The sequence below is a fragment of the Lolium rigidum genome, chromosome 1 (assembly GCF_022539505.1).
Source record: "Lolium rigidum isolate FL_2022 chromosome 1, APGP_CSIRO_Lrig_0.1, whole genome shotgun sequence".
NCBI classification, from domain to species: Eukaryota; Viridiplantae; Streptophyta; class Magnoliopsida; order Poales; family Poaceae; genus Lolium; species Lolium rigidum.
The window spans coordinates 329,073,365-329,097,006 of NC_061508.1; the positions used below are offsets into that span (position 1 = coordinate 329,073,365).

The window sequence follows — 23,642 nt, forward strand, 5'->3', positions numbered from 1 at the left end:
ACGTCGAAGGTTGATGGCGGCGGGATGTAGTGCGTCGCAACACCGGGGATTCCGGCGCCAACGTGGAACCCGCACAACACAACCAAAGTACTTTGCCCCAACGAAACAGGTGAGGTTGTCAATCTCACCGGCTTGCTCGTAACAAAGGATTAGATGTATAGTGTGGATGATGATTGTTTGCAGAAAACAGTGAGAACACGTATTGCGATAGATTGTATTCGATGTAAAAGAATGGACCGGGGTCCTCGGTTCACTAGAGGTGTCTCTCCCATAAGATAAATAGCATGTTGGGTGAACAAATTACAGTCGGGCAATTGACAAATAGAGAGGGCATGACCATGCACATACATGATATGATGAGTATTGTGAGATTTAATTGGGCATTACGAAAAAGTACATAGACCGCTATCCAGCATGCATCTATGCCTAAAAAGTCCACCTTCAGGTTATCATCCGAACCCCTTCCGGTATTAAGTTGCAAACAATAGACAATTGCATTAAGTATGGTGCGTAATGTAATCAATAACTACATCCTCGGACATAGCATCAATGTTTTATCCCTAGTGGCAACAACACATCCACAACCTTAGAACTTTCCGTCACTCGTCCCGCATTTAATGGAGGCATGAACCCACTATCGAGCATAAATACTCCCTCTTGGAGTTAAGAGTAAAAACTTGGCCGGAGCCTCTACTAATAACGGAGAGCATGCAAGATCATAAACAACACATAGGTAATAGATTGATAATCAACATAACATAGTATTCTCTATCCATCGGATCCCGACAAACACAACATATAGCATTACGGATAGATGATCTTGATCATGTTAGGCAGCTCACAAGATCCGACAATGAAGCACATAAGGAGAAGACGACCATCTAGCTACCGCTATGGACCCATAGTCCAGGGGTGAACTACTCACTCATCACTCCGGGAGGCGACCATGACGGTGTAGAGTCCTCCAGGAGATGATTCCCCTCTCCGGCAGGGTGCCGGAGGCGATCTCCTGAATCCCCCGAGATGGGATTGGCGGCGGCAGCGTCTCTGGAAGGTTTTCCGTATCGTGGCTCTCGGTACTGGGGGTTTCGCGACGGAGGCTTTAAGTAGGCGAAAGGGCGGAGTCGGGAGAGTCACGGGGGCCCCACACAGCAGGGCCGCGCGGACCCCCCTTGGGCCGCGCCGCCCTAGTGTGGCGGCGCCCCGTGGCCCCACTTCGTCTTCTCTTCGGTCTTCTGGAAGCTTCGTGGCAAAATAGGCCCCTGGGAGTTGATTTCGTCCAATTCCGAGAATATTTCCTTACTAGGATTTCTGAAACCAAAAACAGCAGAAAACAACAACTGGCTCTTCGGCATCTCGTTAATAGGTTAGTGTCGGAAAATGCATAAATATGACATAAAGTATGCATAAAACATGTAGATATCATCAATAATGTGGCATGGAACATAAGAAATTATCGATACGTCGGAGACGTATCAATGATCAAGATAAAAAATATTTAAATAAAATTAAAATTTAATATTTTTTAAAATCTGAAAAAATCAGACTTTAAAAAGTTCGAAAGAAAGTTCAAATCTGAAATGAAAAATCAAAACTTCGAAGAAATGTTCAAACTTGAAAGTAGTTCAAAAAACAAAAAATGTTCAAAACTGAAAAAGTTCAAAATTTGAAAAGTTCAAAAATAAAAAAGGCTAACAAAAACGAAAAACCGGCGAAAAATGCCACCCCGACTAGAAGAAAACCCAAAATAACCGGTAGACCAGTGGAAAAGTGAAAAAAAAGAAAAACCGTTCAATGGGCCAGGCCCAACTAGTGCCCATAGTGGGGGTGCCCGAGATAGCGCCGCAGCGGGCGGTGGGTAGGGTTCAACGCCTTCAGCAGGAGAGATCCTCCGCCCCGCCTGAAGCGGAGGATGCATCACCCGTCTCCAACGGGCCCAACAAAAGATACTTCTTTTTTTATTTTTCTTTCAATTTAATTTTTAAAAATAATATAAACCTAAAAAATGTCCAAAATAAAAATATTCAAATTTGAAAAATGTTCTAATGTAAAAATAATTTAAACTTGAAAATTGCTCAAAATGAAAAATTGTTCAGAAGTGAAAATATTTCAAAAATTTACCCAAAAACTGAAAAACCAGCAAGAAAAATCGAAGAAACCAGAGGAAAGCGGTAGAAAACCACGAGAAAAAGCAACAGAAAAACCGCCCCACTATTGGGCCTGGCCCAGTTTGAGATAGCGCAGGCCAGAAAGCATAAAACCAACTTCGCTTGTTGCGCGCACCCGCACCAGTCACGACAGTGAGCGAGTGAGACGCCAGCCAGCCACGCGCGCGCCGCCGTCTCGCCAGCCGGACCCTCGCCGCCGCCGGCTCCACCAGCGCCGCGTCCATCGGGGTGCTCGCACGGCATTCCTCCTCCATCCGTACAGGTCAGTGCCTCTCCAGCTCGATTCTTTCTAGCAATGTCGCGCGAGCTGGAAAATTGGAGGGCAAAAACCCTAGCATTTCCCAACCAAATATTTACGGTCCCAGCAGAACTAGCCAATCACTGCTGTATTTTCCCTTTCGTAGGGGCAATGTATCTCTGTATGTGCAAATGGTTCCGGCGGTTCTTTACCAAGAGGGAGTGCTAAGCTCTGCGACTAATTTGGTCGAGCCCTAGATTGGTATTATTACGTTATGCGTTTTGCAAATTGGATCCTTTTTTCTTTCGATTTGGCTGCAATTTGGAATTTTTTTGTTCGCGCGAAACCCACCACCACAAGTGGGATCGATTTCCATTATGGATCATAACGGAAACAGCACAAAAGCCTGCAATTTGGTATTGGCGAGGCGATCCTAAAAGCAGGGGGTACCTGCAACTGGATATGCAGAGTTTCTGTTTGCTGCAAAGTGATTACCCTGCTCTGCATGTTGGCACCACCTTTGCATCTACCGTTGAGCTTAGGTGTAACTGTGCTAGTTTACACTGGAATACTTACAATAGTACAGAAATGGTTTTCAAATCAGTAATTATTGGACATTTCTGTAGCAAAATTCCTATTTTAAGACCGAAGTGGAACTAACCCGGTTCCGAATCTTATTGCTTAGCAGTTAGCTCTGAACCAATATATGTAGACACACCTTCTCTTGAAGTGTGGTAGTACTATTTATAGCTTACACTTTCCACATTTGGTCAAGGCTGCACAGGTCTTTTCCTTTCCTAAACTGTATTAGCTTACGTGCTGACCAACTTCATCCATCGGCAAGCGTGGTCTAGGGAATAGGATCGAGTGGACTAGAATTCAATATTCTAAAGATAACCATGTGGAGGCGCAATTCACATGTCTCATCTGCATTGTAGTTCTAATATATTGTTGATGTACCATGTGCTGTGTTAGTTATGGAGTTTCTCTTGTCTAGTGCGCCTTGGTTTAGGCTTGTCACTTGTGCCTGTGTTGCAAGCCGGCAGCCGTCAATTTTACCTTGTAATCCTGGTTCTGTTTGGGCCTTTGTGCTTTGTATAGAAAGAGCGGCAGAACACATCTTCTCTAAAAAGTGCAGCACAGCTCTTGCTCCAGTGCCCTTGTTCATCGAATTTTGTGGTTCATTTATCTGCACACCTGTAGGGTTCCTCACGGGGTGGCGCGGCGGATTCAGTGAGCATGATGGTCGACCGCTTCATCGAGATGGGTTTCCCTGCAGAGAAGGTCCACAAGGCTCTCGAGCATGCTGGAGGAAGACAAGACGAGGAAGCTATCTTGGAGTGGCTGGTTGCACATCAGGAGGTGATCTGCTCAGTTCTGCTAATTAGCACAAATGAGGTGGTGGCTGCAGGATTTGCATTTTTTTTATGTGTGTAGTTGGTTGTTGCCATCTGCAGACTGATCTATCAACTGACATAGAGGGGTTCAGCTCGTCAAGCGAGGGTGTTGATATGGCTGATTTTGATGATAAGGTATTACATTGTTCTTGTGACGATTCACTACTTTCGGTTACATAATGTGGAATTGATGTTGTTTATATGCTTTGCACAGTCATTAGGTGCAGAGCTCACGGAGAAGGACAGAAAATTTCTATTTCTCGTCGAGATGGGCTTTGCAGAGGATGAGGTCTCTTGGTGCATCGACATATGTGGTTAGTCCATAGCAGTTTTACTCATCATTTGACTTTGTTGAATACATTACTTGGATATGACTCCTTTGTAGAAGCAAAAAAAGACAGTAATGCACCACTTCTAGTATGCACATTTCATTTGTTCAATGCTGGTAGTTCGGTAGCATGATCTCTTGTAGGTGCGACCACAGAACTTAATAAAGATTCTGATTGCTTTATTTAGGTTTGTTGTAGATGGCCATATAACAGGTTGGAATACACAAGTGTGCATTGTACTCTTTGCTCGTTTGATACCATTACCTTGCAAATTAGCTGCTGCTCTGGACTTCTAATGTGTCGAAATTTGTACTAGGTGAACATGAATCGGTTGAAGTATTAGCTGATGCAATCTATGCTGCACAAGTAGATAAAAGGGATGGAAGTTATGGCAGAAACTTTGCTGATCGGGAGCTTTCAGCTGACAAGGTAGCTCTTATTTTCAAGTTTTGCTTGCATATTTTGAAGCTGTTTGTTATGTTATGCCTTCTATGCCGATAAATCCTTGTGATTTTTTTTTTCTGCATGCTACTTTTGAAGTATCTAATAGACCCTGTAACTATTCTTTTGGTCTGAAGTCCCACTTATTCTTTCAACAATCTGTCTCAGGCTATTGGAACTTCAGGAGGTGTCAAAAGAAAGAATGTCGGTGCTCCTTTCGGTGACAAAAGACGACAGCATAGCAAGCACTTGGGACAGGTTGATAGGGCCTTTGGTAGTGGACCGGTGGTGGGCTTTGAACTTCCAGATGAAAGTACGAGCACATCTATTGCTGAAGGTCCACCGTACTACTACTTTGAGAGCCTGGCATGTTCTCGACAAAGAGTCCGAGACGAGTCACCATTTCTCTATGGCAAACAATCTGAGCTTGTAGACTCCAAACATTTCTCTGTAGTAGCAAGGGAGAGAAGTTACATTCACAATCTGCCTAGACATGGAAGATTTCATATCAGCCCGACACAACCAAGAACAATACATGGTGTTTTTCCGGAGACGGAAAAGTGGTGGCCTAAATGGGATACTAGGACACAGCTGAACTGTTTCCGGACGATGACTGCTCCTGCAACAGTATTTAAGAAAATGAGATTGGTGCTTGCAAAATGTGATGACCACCAAGTTTACCGCAAGCAAATCCTTGATGCATGCAGGGAATGGAACCTCATTTGGGTTGGCCCGAAAAATGTTGCTGCACTAGACCCTGGTGAAGTGGAGAAGGTGTTGGGTTTGCCAAGAGATCATACCAGAGGGTTTAACATGACAGATAGGTATTGGTGTCTTGGTAACTCTGTCCAGGTGGATACACTGGCCTACCATTTTTCGGTCCTAAAGACGATGTTTCCTTCAGGCATCCGTGTCCTGTCTCTATTTTCTGGCATAGGTGGAGCAGAAGTGGCTTTGGGCCGCTTAGGCATACACTTGAAAGTGGTGGTTTCTACTGAGTTCTCTGAAATGAACCGAAACATTCTGAGGACCTGGTGGGATCAGTCAAAACAAACTGGAGAGCTCATTCAGATTGATGACTTCCAGCAACTCAAAGGCGATTACCTTGAGACCTTGCTGAGACGAGTTGGTGGTTTTGATCTGATTATAGGTGGAAGCCCATGTATCGGTGGAAAGGGATACAACCTTGTAGGAAAGGAGTTGGATCAGTCTAGCCTGTTCAGCCACTATTCCCTCATACTGGAACAAGTGAAGCAATTCATGAGAAGGATGTAGCACCAGATTTCGCTATGTGAACAGTAATGTTTCGGATTATGAAACATTTCCATCTGTAAATGTTACTTTTCTGCAAAAAAATAATCCAAGTTAGCTTCTCCTTTAGGTTGCTTTGTTCATCACATTGTAACCAGCTTCCTTGGTGTTGTCTGTTGCTCTTGATCTCACTGCATGGTACACCGTGACCAGGCCCTTGATGTATTTCCTATCTTGCCCTGATATGTGCAATGTGTGAGCTTTTTTGCTTCATGTGATGTTGCCAATGGCCCCATTTAGATGAATCATGTCGAGGTGGTCTTTTCATTCTTGTGTATCTGGTTTATTTTGGCAATGAACCAACAAAGGAAAGAAGCTTCTTTTAGAGCGCTGTTGATTTTGTGGTTCTGTTCGTTTGTTTCTGTAGATGATCATGATGAACTATTTTCTGGCCAATTTCCACTTAAACCGGCTCTGATTGTTCTTAGTTTTTTAGTGCCTTCAAATCTTTATCTCATGTACAAGAACATCTCAGCAATGTAAATGTCTTGAGATCAATGCTGGCTTACTTCATTTCCGATGATCATCCATGCATTGTTTTTGGTTGGTAGAAGTGTAGAGTACAAGGGTGACATTTTTATTGTAAAGCATTTATATATAGTAGTTAAGAGATTGCGTTTTCTTGACACATAGCATGGTCATATTTCCTTGACACAACTAAGTTCCTGTACCGCTGCAGGTGTCATATCATATATTTATATATGGTGGCTTAAGAAGAAAGGCCAAGGTCATGTGCTTACTACCTTTGTTCCTAGTTTGCCAGAACAGTTGTGTTAATTTCTGGCCAGAAGAGACTGCTCAAGAAAAAGAAAAATAAACTGTAGAAATTAGAAGTACCAACAGTCCAACAGTCCAATTTGGAAGATTATGTGGAAACTGAAAATGGCATGGAAAAAATAGATCTTTTTTGTTGATAAGCAATGCATGGAATCATAGACATTATTTTTTGTGAATCAGCAGAAGGGGACAATGCCTGTTCTGCCAACAACACGGAGAGGATATTGTCCATTTGTTGTTTAAATATCAATGTGCACTCGGCCTATGGAGCTGTATGACCTTGGTGATATTATCCCCGATGGTACTCAGGTGGACTGAGACTGACCAGGTTCACTTTGCTCGCTGACTGCAGGTTATGCAGAAGTGTGCCTCCACGAAAACCTGTTGCGGTGGGCATGGTTTGCTAAAAAAATAATATGATGGGCAACTGGACAAAGAAAAGTAAGAATTGTGCAATGTCCATCTAACCCGTGTGTGCACCCTGACAAAAGATTATCTGAAATCCTGCCAAGGGTACATGAAGTTGAATCTTGATGCTATTTTTGGTAATGATGAACAAACAGGTGCTATAGGGGCCATCATCTCAGACAAGCTGGTCATTTTTTTTTCCGCAGAAGTCATTGGGAAGGAGTTTGGTGCAATCCTCCTACCAGGTCAGTTTGTCATGGTGACATGCAAGTTGAAACCTCATGTCGCTAGCGCATCGATGGCGGAAGCATTGACCATTGGATGCAAGGCAGTTCGAGTGGATGCAAGGCAGTTCGAGCTGAGTTTAGCTTGTCGGTGTAACCTGTTCAGGTAATCAGACCGTGGACGGATGCAACAGTTTTTATGCACATTGTTTTGCTACAGTGATGATGTTCGGAGAGGTTAAGTTTTAACATAGTCCACCATTTTCTAGATCGGCATCATTGATTGCACAAGAATTTCACAAGGTTTTCGCCTTGCTGGAAAAGAAATTGCATGCAGAGTACAAAAATTAGTCTTCTCCTTGATGAAGGTAGATGGTTGTAAGCCACATATGATATAACTTTGTATCCATTGATGCTTTTGAATAGCATGCGGCCTGTCCGGAAGATTATCGGAAAACAACTAGAGCTAGGTCACAGGCTGAACACTAGATCCTGACAACTTGCAAATTCCACTGCAGAGATAACTTTTTGGATTCCATTGAAGAATAGCATGAATATCATTAGCACAGCGAGTTTAATGAACGAATTAATAGATTCAGATTTCTAAACTACATAGCCTGAACTGAATATAACATCTGGCATATCCAAGAAGACGTGTGGCTTAACAAGTAAGCAAGCTTACAAGACAAGATAATTAGTACTGGAGGCTTGTCAAATTCATGCTCACAACACAACACTGAAATTCGGTCATTCAATGACTCTATCCTTCAAACCTGCAATTACCATGTACTGCACATTTCATTGTGAGTACCATCCATCTGTACAAGGCCACAAATTATATACGCATAGCTCAAGTAAGAGTTCTACATTACAAGTTACGAAATTGTACAAATGCCCAATCTGGGGAAGCATTTCATAGCATAAAACATATGTATAGCTGATTAGCAGAATAGTCAGATCAAACAAGACAGATTTAACTTGAGGTTTAAACACAACACAAGATCTAGATATATCAAATACACAGTTTTCTAGATTGGCATCATTTATCGTACAAGAATTTCACAAGCTTTTTGCCCAGCTCGAACAAAGAACCCTGAGTTTTATGTTGTTGCATATAGAGTAGTCAGACCGAACAAAACAACACTGGCAGTGTCCTAGTAGAGCATCGCATATTTAGTGCAGCAATTAACTAATCATCCTCCAGATAACGGTGTGGGGGCAGATGGAGGTGCTGTTTGACCAAAATCTTGGAACTTCTTTTCTCAACTTCATCATCAGACATGATACTCTGCCATGCGCTTCACCCTACACTTGCTTCAGGTCTTAAAATGGTTCCTGAATGAAAACCATCAGCATAGACACGTCAGTAACTTCAATCGTTTCTTGGTTACTGCTAATAAAACTTAACAGGTACTAAATCACATAGCCAATTGCTGGATATGGGGAATATGCACTAAAGTTGCCATTTCCTATCCCACTAACAGCAGAACCAGAGAACTGAAGATTGGTGCAATTTGCTTTCCAAATATAAAAAAACCGCCCCCATGCAAAAACTAAAATTTCTGTGCAATGCTCTATGATCATAGCATAAAATGTACCACTTTGTGGCACTATAAATGAATAACAAAGCAAAAAAAAGAAAGGAAACACAAGTTCTCAATCTACTTGGTGTGGAAAATTCAGTGCCAGCCTTCAAATCTTCAGGACAGGGTGACAGACCAGCGTAAACTGTCTTTTGTAGAAGACTAAGTGAAAACCATTTAAAGTTTTAAGATTCCCACGGAACAGAAAGTAATTACAATATTTTTCAAAACTATCTATCAGGCTCTACCATGGACACATGCTTTCTAGATAAGGTAAGTGATTATCAGTTATGAATTGCGTTTCTAGATAAGGGGTGCAATTAACATCTACTCCGTAGTAAATAATTATCAACATACAACAATCAGTTTCTTCTTGATAAAGGTAGATGGTTGTAACCCACATATGACTTAACATGTTACTGCTAACTATACTAGCACTACTCACTGCAAACAAAGATGTCCAGAACCCACTCACCGAGCTATAGCTTTATCAAACAGAGCATCAATCTTGGCACATTTCGACTGACATAGAACATCTAATTACAGGTTAGAATGTTCACCTGAAAAACCATTTTGTACTTTTTTGAATAACATGCCGTCATTCCTGAAGATTATCGGAAAACAAAGAAAGCAAGGTCACATGGTATGAACACTGCCAGGCTCTTCAGGGCAAGTGTAGATCCGGTCAACTTGTAAAATCCACTGCAGAGATAACTTTTTGGGCTGCACCGAAGAACATTAGCACAGCGAGTTCAATAAAAAAGGAACAGCAGTTCAGATTTCTAAACTACATAGCCTGAACTGAACTGGACACTCTGAATACAACATCTGCGTATCCAAGAAGACATGTGCCTTAACAAGTAAGCAAGTTTAGAAGACACGATAATTAGTACCGGAAGCTTGTGAAATTCAAAGGTCGCAGCAAATCATCAGTAAAATTTGAGAGTTCAACAACTCTTTCTTTCAAACCTGCCATTGCCATGTACTGCTCATTTCAGTCGAGTACCACCCATCTCTGTACAAGGTCGCAAATTATAAAGGCATAGCTCAACTAAGAGTTTTACATTAAAATCTACAAATTACTACAAATGCCCAATCGAGGGAAGCATATCATAGCATAAAACATACTGCATAGCTTAACAGAATACTGAGATCAAACAAGACAGTTTTGAACTTGAGTTTTAACCACAACGCAAGGTTATATCAGACAGAGAACGTTTTGTGGATTCATAAGCTTTTAGCCATGTAGGAACAGACAAACCGAGTTTATGTTCAAATTCAAATGTTTTTTAGTTCATCACATTATTTTTATCCAATTTTTTTGATCTGTTGGCGTATTTCACATTAATTTTTAATCATGGTTTAAAGTATTTGGAATTGAACCCCCTTACCACCCTTTAGGTCCATATTTCCTTCTTCCCGTCGTCTTAGCTGGCGTAGGGAACCAAGGAGACGTGGTAGCGCGACGTGGTTGGAAGGGGGAGGACAGAGCCGCTACATTTTCAGGGGAGGTCACGGCGGCGGATGAAGCCGCACCCCGGCGACCGGCAATGGGGAGAAGATGCGGGCGGCGGAGAAGAGAAGGTCTCGCTCGCTAGACAGTTAACGTGTATGGGCCCAAAGAGACCTTCTCAACGGAGGCCCATGTTATACGTCGCGTGAACTGAACTCGCACCCAGCCTCGCCGCCGAGCGCCGCCGATGGGTGGGATCCCAGCCTCGCCGCCGCCGGAGAGGAAAGGATGGGGATGTTCGGGCTGCAGTCCAGAGGCGCGGCGGCGGCGTGGGTGGTGGCTCCGACGACGCATCCATCCCGGCACACTCTAAGACGACCCCGACGACGACAAGGTAGACGCGCAGGTGGTCAAGAATGTGGCGGCGCAGTTGCTGGAGGTCAAGAAGCTCGTCCACCTCCTCCACTACGACGAGAAGAAAGCTAAGATCCCTCATGCGCCATTCTCTCCCTGCCTGATCCTTACTAAAATACGGTGAGAGTTACAGCTGGATTCCTCTGCATTTTTTCTGCCTGCCTGTGATTAGTTGAGGCAGATCAGAGCTGAGTAGGATGAGCTAAGTAGGCTGGCTAGGGAACGGAATGTTGCAGAAAAAATCTGCTCTTGACAAATGCAGCCAACAATTCGCTGTCATTGCGTATTTTTGTTTGTAAACAAAATTTGGGTTGTTGCTGTAGATAAAAAGACCACCCTTTTTTATAAGTTTCAATCTTGACGGATAGTTGAATTTTCAATAAGAATGGAACTTATTTTGGCATGTGGTGCTGGCAGAGATTGTCTTGCTGTTGTTGCAGGCGCCAAAACGAAGCTTTCTTTCTATCAACATATTCCTGCAGGATTTATCGAACATAAACCCACTGCTGAGGTCTGAGGGCATGGGCCCTTCGCACTATCAATTACATGTTTCTGCCCACTTGCGTTGGTGGATGTGAAGAAATGTGCCAGGGATCCATCACCATGTGTTAGGAAATATGAGGCATATGCACTCCGTAAGCTCTGTGACTTTGCTTCCAGAGGAAAATATGACGTTGGAGGAGGTCTGTGTAGTGCAACCTGTTTCTCTTATTGCATTGATCATCTGCTCGACACTATATCTGAAGCCTGCACATGTTTTTTGCAGGTGCTCAGTGACAATTCCTCTTGTGATCCTGGCTCTAGGCCTCCACCAGAAAAATCCAGTGCAGTTCTTGGCCCGCACCTCCCTCAGTCCCCAGGGGCCAGTATCTCCTCCCTTTGCCACCAACATCCAGAGAATCGAGACCGCCGTGGCTCACCATCCCGTTCAAATGGCGGCAGTCCTGCTTTCCTGGCAGTGTGCAGCAGCTCAACGGCTCGCCTGATCGTCAAGCCATCCCCAGACCTCCGTCCCTACAGCTTTCTGCCTAAACACACTTCACCTATTGCAAGGTTTGATTGAAACATCCCGATGCCAATGTTCATGTTGTAGTATATTTCAGCAGATGGATCGATTGATTCATTCTCTAGGTTTTTCTGCCTTATAATCTCCAACGTATCATGTTACATTGTTTCTAGTCAGATGTTAAATATGATTATTATCGATAAATTGAGTTTTTTTTATTGTAGATTTGTTGAAGAATGAAGAGGACCGGAGGGCATTGATTCTCCTTTTCTTTTCTCCGTAAACACACAACGAGAAGGCACAAGATTTTTTTCTTCATACATGGAGCCAGATACTTTCTCAAAGTGAATAAACATGATATAATTGACACTTGCAAGTCTTCTTTGTGCTTTTGAAGGTGTGTATGCAGGCTTATTTTACGCAGAAGTAAAACATAGACTTAATTGTCGATTCTATTCCTACCGTGCTGGTAAATTCTGTACTAGTATATGTGTCTTATCATATTTGTCTGGCCCGGTGCTAGCTTGCTACTAAATCTAGTATCTAGTGAGGAAAGAGTCAAGAGAAATATAGTCATTATTATTCCAATCCTTGTCGGTTTGATCGCCCAGGAAATAGGCCGACCAATCCTATTTCAAAATCGAGGGACAGTACCCTCCTTTTATTACTCTAGCCAGGCTTTAACGTGCTTATCGCAGCACCAAAAAATTATAAATACATCAAGCGCAACTGTTCAACTCCATATATAGGATGTGCTTCCGTTTGTAAAAGCACAAATTTAAGTCACATTTGTGGCCGTGTCTGGACAACGTAGATCTTTCCGTCCTTCACCACCCCCTCAATGTCCTGCGGAGACCCCCCATAGAGCTGCTCAATGTCGTAACCAGCACGAGCGATGCTCGACAGTGTTGAGGTACGGAAACTGCAGTCTGTGACGAGTGGGTCAGTTGTGTAGTCAAGAACCACTTGTTCTTCCTTGTCCATGGGCACACTGTGGTAAGAAGAACAAATATATGAGCTGCAACTCCCGTAGATAAGGCAAAGATTTTTTTATCATGCATGGATGAAAGACTTTGATCACCTATCGTAGAGTCCAGCCCCAGCATAGCCTTCCAAGTCCTCACCATTCGAGTCAGAACGAAAGATGATGGATTTCTGTATGAAGAGACCAATTGGCTTGCTTGGGTAACCCAATACCTATAACAATGCAATGAACTTATGTATATATGACACCTTCTGTTTAGGACAATAGGGTAGAAATGGTAATTGATAGTAGTATTGTTTTACCTTGGGAGACTCAAGATTATTCTTGCTGCATACAAAACTCATAGCACGACCGGGATAGGCTCCCACAAGGGTTTCCCCAAGCCCTTTGACAACTTCAGCGTATATCTCCGAACGCTCTCCAGATGATGGGTTGGTGGTATGTATGACGAAGGCGTAGTCCGCGCTCACAATTTGTTGCACCAGAACAGACATGGAAAGGTTGGAATGATCAAGCTTCACTTTGCGGGTGCTCAAGTACGCTCTTTCGTTCCATTTTGAGGCCCAGACCTGATGATAGTACATGTATATGCAAGACGGTTACAAATTTCTGAATATTGTCCATAATGATGGATTGTAGCTAGCATTAGCATGTCACCTTTTTAATCGCCGTCCATGCTTGTTCCCAACGCTGTTCACCTTCGTCCCCAGGCCAGGGCATTCCAGAACCTTTCATCTTCTCCTTGAGCTCGCTCACCTTGAAATAAAATCAATGTGATAATCATTCATAAATTTGAAGTACAAATGAGCGGTTGCAAGTAGGATTATGCTACACAGGGATTCTGATACCAGATAAGTAGGAGCTGTTAGGTTCAGCAGAACATTTCGGATTTCACTAAGAGCATCAAGTTCTCCTTGGTCGAGCTTCTCTGTTAGGATCTTTACCTTTTGGGCTACTTCCTGCCAATTGATTAACAATGATACTATAAATGCCTTCATGAGTATTATAATGTCAAATTTTCAACTCAATAGTTTCTCAGAAACCAATACTATTAGATTCACATGGCCTTTTTGCTAGTAGACACCGGACAAGTTCACCGAGAAAAAACTTTCAGTAATTGTGTCAAACATACTTATAGGTTAGAAATGAACCATTGGAATTGGGCAATATCATGTCAATTCAATACTTCTCAGAAACTTAACTTGGTCTTTTTGCATAGTAGACATCGCATTGGTTCACCAAAAAAAACTTTCAGTAGTTGTGTCAAATATGCTACTGTATAGTTTAGAAAATAAGCAGTGAATAATACTGTGCTCTGTAAGTAGCTCCAAGAAGCAGTCTAGCCAGTATGATGCACTTGCAAGAGAAATATTAAGCTGCTGATAGATACCAACCTTGTTAATCTTATCAGACAAAACTGTTTCAAATGTTCCAAATGGGAGTGCAACTGACGTTGGGACGCTGACCCATGATGGCACCTTTCCATTGAGGTAAGCTATATTCCGAGATTTAGCTCCAACCTAATAATGGAAAAATATGTTTGAAGTATACAAAAATATGCATAATCCATTTATAATAGAATATGAGGATTCAATGTGCCATGGTAATGTTTAGAAAGTACAGATGCATAATTCAGTGGTAAGATCATAATGGCACATGAGTAATGACCATCTCATCGGAGAATTCTTCAGCTGATATTGCACATTTTCCAAGAAACTGCTTCTTCGCTAGTGACAGAGATGGTGCCTTTTGGCCATCTACTGTATCGATGGAACTTGAAACTAGAAGTTCACTCTCTGGAATCTCTCTATTAAATGTGCAAACAGGTAGATGTTAGGCATACAAAAGAAACTATTCAGTGATGACTTAGCAAAAGCTTATGATGTAGTGAACAAAATATTACCTGTAGCTTATATCTACAGAAGCTGGCTTTAGTGAAAGTACCTTGCCTTCATTTTGTTCCAGTTCAGATAGTATCTTTGGGTCAAAGCATGTTGCAAACAATACCTTTAAACAAAGAGAAAACCAATTATTGTACAACATATATGGTAGACTAGGGTAATACATACAATTATAGTTTTTGGAGGGTTTTGTTAAGAGAGAATACCTTGCTGTTCCTTGCTCTAACTGATACATGGGACAACACATCAGGCATATCTGGAGTTAGGACGGCAACAACACCATCAGGTATTTCCTCCTCTCCCTTGACTCCTTTCACAACCAAAATTGTGGGCTTGTCATAAGATTTGTGTTGAACAGTGAGCAATTGGTCGACAACAACCACATAGCCTGCTACATCAACTGGGCTTATGATCTGCCAACTGTTAAGGTTAACTGTTAGTTAGAGAGTGAGATAAGCTTGCACAAAATTTCGGGTGTCATCTTAAGAAGTAAAATAATGCAAAGACTAGAATAAATATTATAACATCTAAAAACCTTAGATGTCTTACCTTCCTAGGTTTGCGACATTCCTAAGAACAGGATCGAGGCGATTCAGGAGTAGGGACAGTGAAGCGGCTGATCCACTACGGATAATTTCCTCTGTAAATATGTTAACCTGTAGATATGGTATTTAATACAAGTATGCAGATGGGAAAAATAAGTAAAATGATGTACGATTTATGGAACCACGTACCGTCCATTGTTCAATTCCAAGTAACGAGCCAAGGTATTCGGCTGAAGGCTGGAGAATATCATGGTATTCTTCTCCCTTGGTGGCAAGCGCAAGTCTAGTTCTGTCTAGAAATGCTTTTGCATACAATGCCCACTGATCATCAGAGTGCTTAGACATTTCAAGTGCATGGTTCCACCCCTTCAGAAAACACATAATAACACTATCATGCTCAGCAAGATTCACAATTTTTGTTCATTCTGTACCGTTAATATTTGTTTTTACAAGCAAAAGGGAGCTCTTTGATCATCAAATCAATAATTGATGTCTTCTTTTAATGCACTTTGCTTATCTTTAAGTGCAAGTTATTGGATAACAAAATTAGTATCTTATCTTGAGGAAGAAACATCACATAGCTCGCATATGTTAACACAAATAATAACTTCTGGACTACAGAAGTTTATATTTGTAGCATGATTGGGCCGTGCAGAAGTTTGTACCTTTAAGCAGCATAGGAGGTTCTCGTTGTCATCAGTGGACAAGGCAAGATTTTCAACAACTAGACTGATGAAGTACATGATTTTCTGGATGAAAAAAATGACGATGAGACAGTAGGCATGTCAAAGTCTTTGTAAATGGGAAGAAACACGGAGATATGTTTAGTTAACCTCAGATGATGCATTGTTCAGATTTTCAAAAGACCTTTCAATTGCTGTCCTAACAGTAGAATCAAGAGCGATGTCCAGAAATATGAGATCCTTCAAGCGTTCTGTTGAGCTAAGTAGCAAAGGGCGAAGTGCAGCTCTTGCCTCCAACAAACCCTGTAAGTTAGCAATTGATTTTAGTAAAATGTGATTAATGTGTTTATCTTTAATAGCACTGGTGTGCTAGGAAAATGGTGGTATAACATCTTATGTGGATATTTGATGTGAGAAAGGAGCCTTCAGAAAGTAGTATTACCTCAACAAGTGATTCCACTGATTTATCCTCAATGTGGTCAAGGACAAACTTAAGCAACTCCTACAAAAATCATGAATATCATTACAAACAGACCTTCATATGCTTTATAGATAATAATGTGTTTAAGGGAAAGTTTAAGCATAATTACAGGAAATCCAGATGGTAATCCCTTCACAGGATTCACCTCAACGCCGACCATGAAACCTTGACTCTGTAACAAGAAATATTCGTTTTAACTAACATGAACAGGGTTTCAATAGTTCAATTAGCTGATGGATGGATCATGGTACCTCTGACGTGTACCCTGTACACGTTCCTATAGCGGATTCGAGATCAGCACCGGAGTGAACAGCCTGTGACATTACTAGTGTCATCATTCTGCTTACTCTTGTTACAGTGAAATAGCATAAGTGGACAACAGAATGAAGCTAACCTTGAGGCTTCTCATGTAGTTTGTCAAGTCACGCAGTAGACCCTCCTTCTGCTCACTCTTTAGATTTGGTTCGGAGTGAATAGGGTGGTCATAGCTCAATAGTCGTTCCTTCGTTATGCCATTTTTGTTTAGAGTATCCCAGTAAACTTTGATGTCAAGGTTACTATTCATATAGTCCATCAGTGCCTGCACAACATGAGATGTGGTCCATCATATACGGTGAACAATGAATTCCTTACGGTGCTAATTAATAGTTCAAACATTGATGCATTACTTGGCAAATCACCACATCATCTGGGCTTGTGTTGTTGTGTAGTTTTTGATGCCATTCTTCCATCATTCCACCCATGCAGTTATTGTTTCTCTACAATAAAACCAGCTTCCAGTGAACAGCCCAATGAACAGTATTCATGTAGTATCATATTCTCTTTCCTCAACATATCAGAAATTTAATAGAAGACATTCAATAAACTTACCTGTATTACTAGAATCTCATCACGAATACGTTGGCCGACATCACCTTGACCTCCACGGCCAACTGTGTACATTATCATTCTTAGCATCTCCCTGTGCTGTGGGTACATTTTGTAGAGACTTTGTAGATTGTCTGTAAACCTATCTTGTGCTTGGCTGATCTCACTACATAATTATAGTTAAGAAGAAGCAATAAGTTATTCAGCCTAGTTGAGCTTTGTTGGTTGCCATCATTGTTTTTCCTGTGCAGGGTTGACGAATACAAAAATAACATACCGTGGCTTCACATTATAATTCTTGTTCCAGATAAGTTGCCTGGTGGCCATGAATCTCATCCAAACAAGTAGTCCAGCAAGACCCAGTTGTCCGGCATCTTTTGCTTGGTCAACTAAATCGGCTGCTATATTGAATCTGTAGGGGAATAATTCCAGTTTATTGATCTACCAGAGAACTAGACTAGTACTATAGTCATCTTTTATCCTTTTACCTATGCATAAGAGATCTTTGTGCATCTTCCTCTAGATCGGCTATTCTTTCTAGCAAAGCCTTTGCAGTCCCTTTACTATCATCACTTGTACCCTTTATGCATGGAAAAAAAATTAGCATGGGATTTTGTGAGCTCTTTTGAAGGAGATTCTTGGCCAATATTGGGGAGAAGCTAAAATGTAAAGTCACCTCTGAAATCTTGGCAGTTCGTCTGCTAAAATCAAGATAAAAGTCAGATGTACTGTTTTTTATCCATGTTTGATTGGACCGGAGAACAAAGGGCATTCCCTTATAGCTGTCGTCGTCAAGCTCTATCTCCAGAACCTTGGTATCACAAAAATAAAATTATTCATTACATGTAGGCATTATAGATACTGAGTGGAAACATGCAAAATAGTACGCACATTGATGAATTTATGCTTACCTGGTAATGCAAACCATTTAATTCGGCATCAGAGAATGGACTCTCACATGCCATTTCAAGCAGTGTTGAACCAGCAGGTACTATGCCTGGTGGAGGTGCCTGGAAAAGAAAATGTATGACATGTTAGTCTGGTTGTTGTTAATTTTACATGGTATCTTGTGATATACTTACCTTCCACTCTCCAGGCTTCTGTGCCAGCGCCCAGTGGAGAATAAGTGGCTCGACGTGATCTGTAGCAAGGTGAACTTTGGTACTACCCTGTACTTGTGACATCAATGCCTGCGACAAAAAGGGAGGATTTGTTTAGTCCAGCCGTGAAATGAGGCTTGAATCACATATAATATCATGGTGCATATGTAAGTCTCTTTAGAAGATGATCTCTCTGAACTAACCAAGATCTCCTTTTCGCCCAGTTTGAAGACCTTTTTGCAGAGGACCTGGGAGCCATGCTTTTCCTGTAAAGACTTGATGAAGAGATCAAGAACCGTGCACTTTGAAGAGCCAGCTTCTGCCGCCGTATTTACTTGGTCGTTGGTGGATGCGTTTTTGCTGAGGAGCTGCATGACATCTCTGTTTTTTCGCCCGATGCTTCCTGCTGGTGCAGAATGCTGCTGCCCCTGATGGTGGTGACCAGCTGGTGGCCGCACATGGACCTGGAAGTTCTGGCCGTTGTTCTTGAACCTGTTCGTTAGATGAAGGGCTAGGTTTGAGCTAGGTATGTAGTAGTAGAACTGCATGGCGGTCGATTCTGCATAATAGCATGGGACTGACCATTTGTTCTGTGCCTCGTCGACGATGACAAACTCGATCGACTCGAGGCCTGGGTTGTCTATCTCGATTTTCAGCGTGGAGTTGGAACCAGACTGGAATGACAAGATAGAATGTATTCTTCAGAAGTCATCAGATAAACTGACGGAAAACGACTACAGAGTTTTCACGGAAAAAACTTTTTCGTCGATGCAATGATAGAAAAAAATGTATTTGTGAAGGAGAAATCAAGGTGTATGATATGATGGCGGGCTGCGTGAATCCAGTTTCACAGGTAATTCATGATGATCGATCGACAGAGGTGCTCGAGCGTGAAGGCCTCATGGAGGATATGGAACACCTCGATCGGCTGATGCACACACCTGCAGCTACCGTATCTATTTTGGATGCGCGTAACATACGTTTTTGAAGGGAGTCCTGAGCGCTGCGTCGTCGGGCGCCCTTGTCGTCCCCTCCGGCAGTCTCATCCCCGCCGGCGGCACCACCCATTCGCTTCTCCCCGGCTGAAGCGCACCCCAGTGCAGCGCCAGGTTGCTGCCAGTGTTCGTCGCCACCAGCTCGATCTCCACCTTCGATCCTGACGACGGCTTCACATCCACCTGCACATACATTCCTTCTATCAGCAGCCTACCCGACCGGTATATATATGTATGTACGTGCATGCTGCAAAACCTCCCCAACCTGGAGCTCAGAGTTGGAATCCAGGCCAAACCTCCCACCGGCATTCCGCCGGCGCAAGCGCGTCCTGGAGACCTGCCGCGACCTGTTCGGCGCCGCACCGAATTGGACCACGCATGGCCTCCCCGTCCCTGCTGCCGCCGCCGCGTAGTAGGATACTCCGGCCATGCTTACACTAGCTTCTGCGATCGGTCGTCCAAGCAGCTGATGTGTATGTTGATCGATGCCGTTGCGTACGTACGTGTCCCTTGCTGTTTATTGCTTCGCATTCATCTTTTATTCCTAGCTACTCATCTTTATTAGGTCATGGGAGGAGAGGAAGAAGATGATGAAGAAGAAACAAGCTAGTATATATGTAGTACTGTACCAAATAAGGAGGGGAGGAGAGAGGCGAAGAGGGACATGCGGAAAGAAATGGCATGAATGGCTTCTGTGGACCTAATTTTCTGGTCGATGCCATGTTAATTAGTTCGGCCTTGTATGTTTGCCATTTCTTGGTAGCTAAAGCTACTCCATCATTTTTATAATTCTTGTCGTGATTTTAGTTTCAGTTTGAAGTAAAATAAGGGTAATAAAATATGGAATGGATGGAGTACAAAAGTTTTTTTTTTTTTTTTTTGAAACGGGGGCAAAAGCTTTGCCCCAATCTATTAATTAAGTGAAGAAATTTAACATGAAAGTACATGCAAATGAATTACAAGGGATTACTCTCCCGGCATCATTCCGCCCAACCTTTTGGCGCCCGCAATAACCCAAAACCTAGCCTATCTCTTAACTCTATCAAAAACTACATCAAACGGAGCACTTTTGTTGCGGAAGACCCTATCATTACGCTCATTCCACACCTCCCAAGAAACAAGGAGGGTGATGGAAGCCATGGCCTTGCGGTTTTTGGCCCCCCCCCCCCCCATGAATTGCCACCATTCGGAGATGGTGAAGTTTGTCGAATCATGTTGGACGTCTTCGGATATATCCAACCATTGCTTGACGGCGGTCCATAAGAGAGTAGTGAAGCGGCAATGGACGAAGAGGTGGTCAACGGTTTCCACACATTGTTTGCATAGGGGGCAAGGGCCGCAATTTGGCCACCCTCTCTTCACCAACCGGTCAGCCGTCCAAAACCTATTTTGATTCGCAAGCCAAGCAAAAAAAATTGATCTTAGGCGGTGCCCAAGCCTTCCAAACCATCTTGTTCAAGGTGGATGTGGTGGAGCCGAAGAATTGCATCCCATAGGCCGAAGAATCCAATATGCTTGGATTGCCAAGATTGACCTACAACGCACCTTCTCCTTAGACCATTTCATGCAATTTGTGGACCTATGGACGCGGCTTACTACCATACATCTCAATCCCGGGGTGACCGATGAGATTTCTTGGAAGCTCACGGCAAAGTTTTCTTTTTATGTAGCGCAATACTGCAAGACAAGGTAGGCTATGGCTGGCCTGTGTATATCAACCACAAGGGAATATCAAAGCCTGCAGTTCTTTTTTGCATACGTACGCCCAAAGGCATACGCTACTTGTATTTATACGTCAAGGAAACAGATACATAGTACAGACACGTACAAATACGTAGAAAACAAAGGAAGGATATGGCCTGGTCTGCAACCGCCAACAAAATACAGAGAAGACCTGAAGAAAAAGAAAATGTAGATCCAAGCATTCCGTCTTCTCTGCAACTTCCATCGCCACCGTGAGCCAATCCCCTGCTTCGTTGCCGGAGCTGCCGGAGTAGAGAATGGAACACCCGGTCGCAGCACCCCAGGAACTGAAGAAGTCCCTCGCACAAAGGCTTTCTCGAACCGCAGTAAACACCTACTCCATCGAGCAGGATGAGCTCCTGTAAGCCTGCAGTTTTGGGCAATATTGTAGTCTTGTGTTTCCAGCAGAGTTTTTACAAAGATGAAGGGCCACAAACAAGTACCACTTCCTGGGGTGAGGTTGGCGATCCAGATCCGTTTCAACGGCTAACCGCTAAGCTGCAGCGCACTGCGCTCAGCCTTATGAGCTGGAGTGATAAAAAGATTGGATGTGTCAAACTACACAGCTGATGACAATGCATAAAGTAGTACTAAGGTTGGACATTGCCATGGAATCCCAATAGCTCTTCCCGGACGAGCGTCGACTCCGAGCGCGCCTAAAACATGACTACCTAGGGTTGGCCTCTCTCGAGCGCACGATGCCCCCCTAGCGGGCCAAGATTGCATGGCTAAGAGAGGGGGATGCGAACACGGCCTTTTTCCACCAACACGTGACATATCGCCGACAGAAGAACGTGATCCATAGCCTCTAGGTTGATGGCGCGGTCATCTTGGACCATGCTTCCATGGCGGAAGCTTCCTTCACACACTTTGAGGGCCTCTTGGGTACGTCAATGGACCGCCAGTTCTCTCTAGACCTGGATTTCCTCGACACACACCCATATGACCTCTCTGAGCTGGAGGCCGCTTTCACCGAGGAGGAGGTTTGGGAGGGTGTTAGGCGCCTCCCCCATGGGAAGGTGCCAGGCCCGGATGGCTTTACCGCCGAGTTCCTCCAGAGCTGCCGGGGGGCGGTGAGGGGTGACTTCATGTCGGCATATGACAAGGTCTTCACGATGTGCGGGCGTGGGTTCAAGGCTTGAATCAGGCACTGCTAATCATGCTGCCTAAGCGCAGGATGCAGCGACCTTGGGTGATTACTGATCTATTAGTCTAATCAACATCTTCTCTACACTAGTAGCAAAGACGCTAGGAACAAGGCTGTCATCAAGAAATTCTGCATCCATGACAACTTTATGTTGGTTCAGCAGATGGCTAGGCTCCCCCATAGGTTGAAGGAGCCACCGGTGATGCTCAAGTTGGACATAGCATGTGCCTTTGACTCCGTCTCATGGGGGTTCCTTGTCCATGTCCTCCATTAGATGGCTTTCGGGACAAGGTTTTGCGAGTTGGTAGCCATCCTCCTGTCTACAGTGAGCACTAGGGTGATGCTCAATGGCGAGCCAGTCCCCCTATCTGGCATACATTAGCGGACCTTCTTGGGGGCGAAATGGACCATCGCCCCTAGCCCATGAAGAAACAACCCAATTTTTACATGTATTTGGCCTGATTGTCCACTAAAACAGCATGTAGCTCTACTTTTTGCTCACCCCAGCCCATTTTCCCAACCCCAGGAATTCAGCCCAAGGTTCGCCAGTGCTGGCATAGGATGGGACCGAGACAGGGTGACCCCTTGTCGCCAACGTTATTCGTGTTGGTCATGAACACGCTTAACAGGGGGTTGGCTAAGTCCATCGAGCTGAAGAACCTTTGGTGCCTAGAGAGATGGGAGCTGGTGATCCGCATCGTTTTACACGGATGACGTAGTCATCTTTTGCCATCCAAATGAGACGGATCTGCATGCTGTGTGCGGCATTCTCAAGCTCTTCGGGCACACATCAGGGCTACACACCAACTTCATGAAGTGTTCGATATCCCCCATCGAGGAGGAGGCCAATGGAGCGGCAGTGGTTATGGAGTGCCAGCTCGCACCCTACCCTATGCCTTGGGTGGGATGCTTGGTGATCATCCGCTCCGTGCTTGCGGCCATTCCGTTGTACCAGCTTATTGTGCTAAGTGCCAACAAAAAGGCTCTCAAGCAGGTGAACAAGATCCTTCCCAAATTCTTATGGGTTGGTAGGGTGGACGCCAATGGCGGCCTGTCAACTAGTCCAAGGTCTGTCACCCACTTTGGCCTGGAGGCTTGGGGATCCTAGACCTTGCACACACAGCCAGCAGCCTCAAGGTGAGGTGTCTTTGGAGGATGCGTACCGACCCCCAGCGACCTTGGCGTGGGCTCAATATGCAGTTCTCCAAAGAGGAGCGGGCCATCTTCGATGCTTCTACCTATATGGTGGTCGGCAACAGGACATCCGCCCTGTTCTAGGAGGATAGATGGTTGGATGGGAGGCTCATCAGGGAGACAACATCGAACCTCTTCGCGCTAATCCCATAGCACCGTAGTAAGCAGCAAACAGTGCAACAAGCGCTGGCTGAGCGCACTTGGATCAATGACATAGTTGTCGCATTGAGCCCGTTGTCCCTCTGGAAGTAT

At 43.7% G+C, this 23,642-nt stretch overlaps 2 protein-coding genes and 1 long non-coding RNA gene across 3 annotated transcripts; 2 read left to right on the forward strand and 1 right to left on the reverse strand.

The window, feature by feature from the left end:
* Positions 1-3,627: 3,627 nt before the first annotated feature.
* Positions 3,628-6,051, forward strand: LOC124663070 (DNA (cytosine-5)-methyltransferase DRM2-like). Its single transcript, XM_047200823.1, has 5 exons — positions 3,628-3,768; positions 3,864-3,938; positions 4,018-4,117; positions 4,449-4,561; positions 4,742-6,051. The coding sequence occupies exons 1-5, from the start codon at positions 3,646-3,648 to the stop codon at positions 5,846-5,848; spliced, it is 1,518 nt and encodes a 505-aa protein (XP_047056779.1). The 5' UTR covers positions 3,628-3,645; the 3' UTR covers positions 5,849-6,051.
* Positions 6,052-10,790: 4,739 nt separating this feature from the next.
* On the forward strand, positions 10,791-12,129 carry LOC124684351. The gene is made up of 3 exons (XR_006996988.1): positions 10,791-11,426; positions 11,510-11,796; positions 11,974-12,129. It is a non-coding gene; the product is annotated as an uncharacterized LOC124684351 (long non-coding RNA).
* Positions 12,130-12,532: 403 nt separating this feature from the next.
* On the reverse strand, positions 12,533-19,736 carry LOC124663081 (alpha-glucan water dikinase, chloroplastic-like). The gene is made up of 28 exons (XM_047200831.1): positions 19,572-19,736; positions 19,292-19,489; positions 18,894-18,985; positions 18,515-18,803; positions 18,294-18,401; positions 18,123-18,221; positions 17,888-18,022; positions 17,700-17,791; positions 17,489-17,623; positions 17,215-17,377; positions 17,013-17,102; positions 16,739-16,924; positions 16,596-16,658; positions 16,454-16,516; positions 16,306-16,365; positions 16,014-16,166; positions 15,846-15,929; positions 15,370-15,546; positions 15,185-15,291; positions 14,842-15,055; positions 14,638-14,741; positions 14,403-14,541; positions 14,129-14,254; positions 13,583-13,693; positions 13,392-13,490; positions 13,037-13,303; positions 12,831-12,946; positions 12,533-12,740 (listed from the first exon to the last, which is right to left on the reverse strand). The coding sequence occupies exons 1-28, from the start codon at positions 19,734-19,736 to the stop codon at positions 12,533-12,535; spliced, it is 3,843 nt and encodes a 1,280-aa protein (XP_047056787.1).
* Between the last annotated feature and the right edge of the window lie 3,906 nt (positions 19,737-23,642).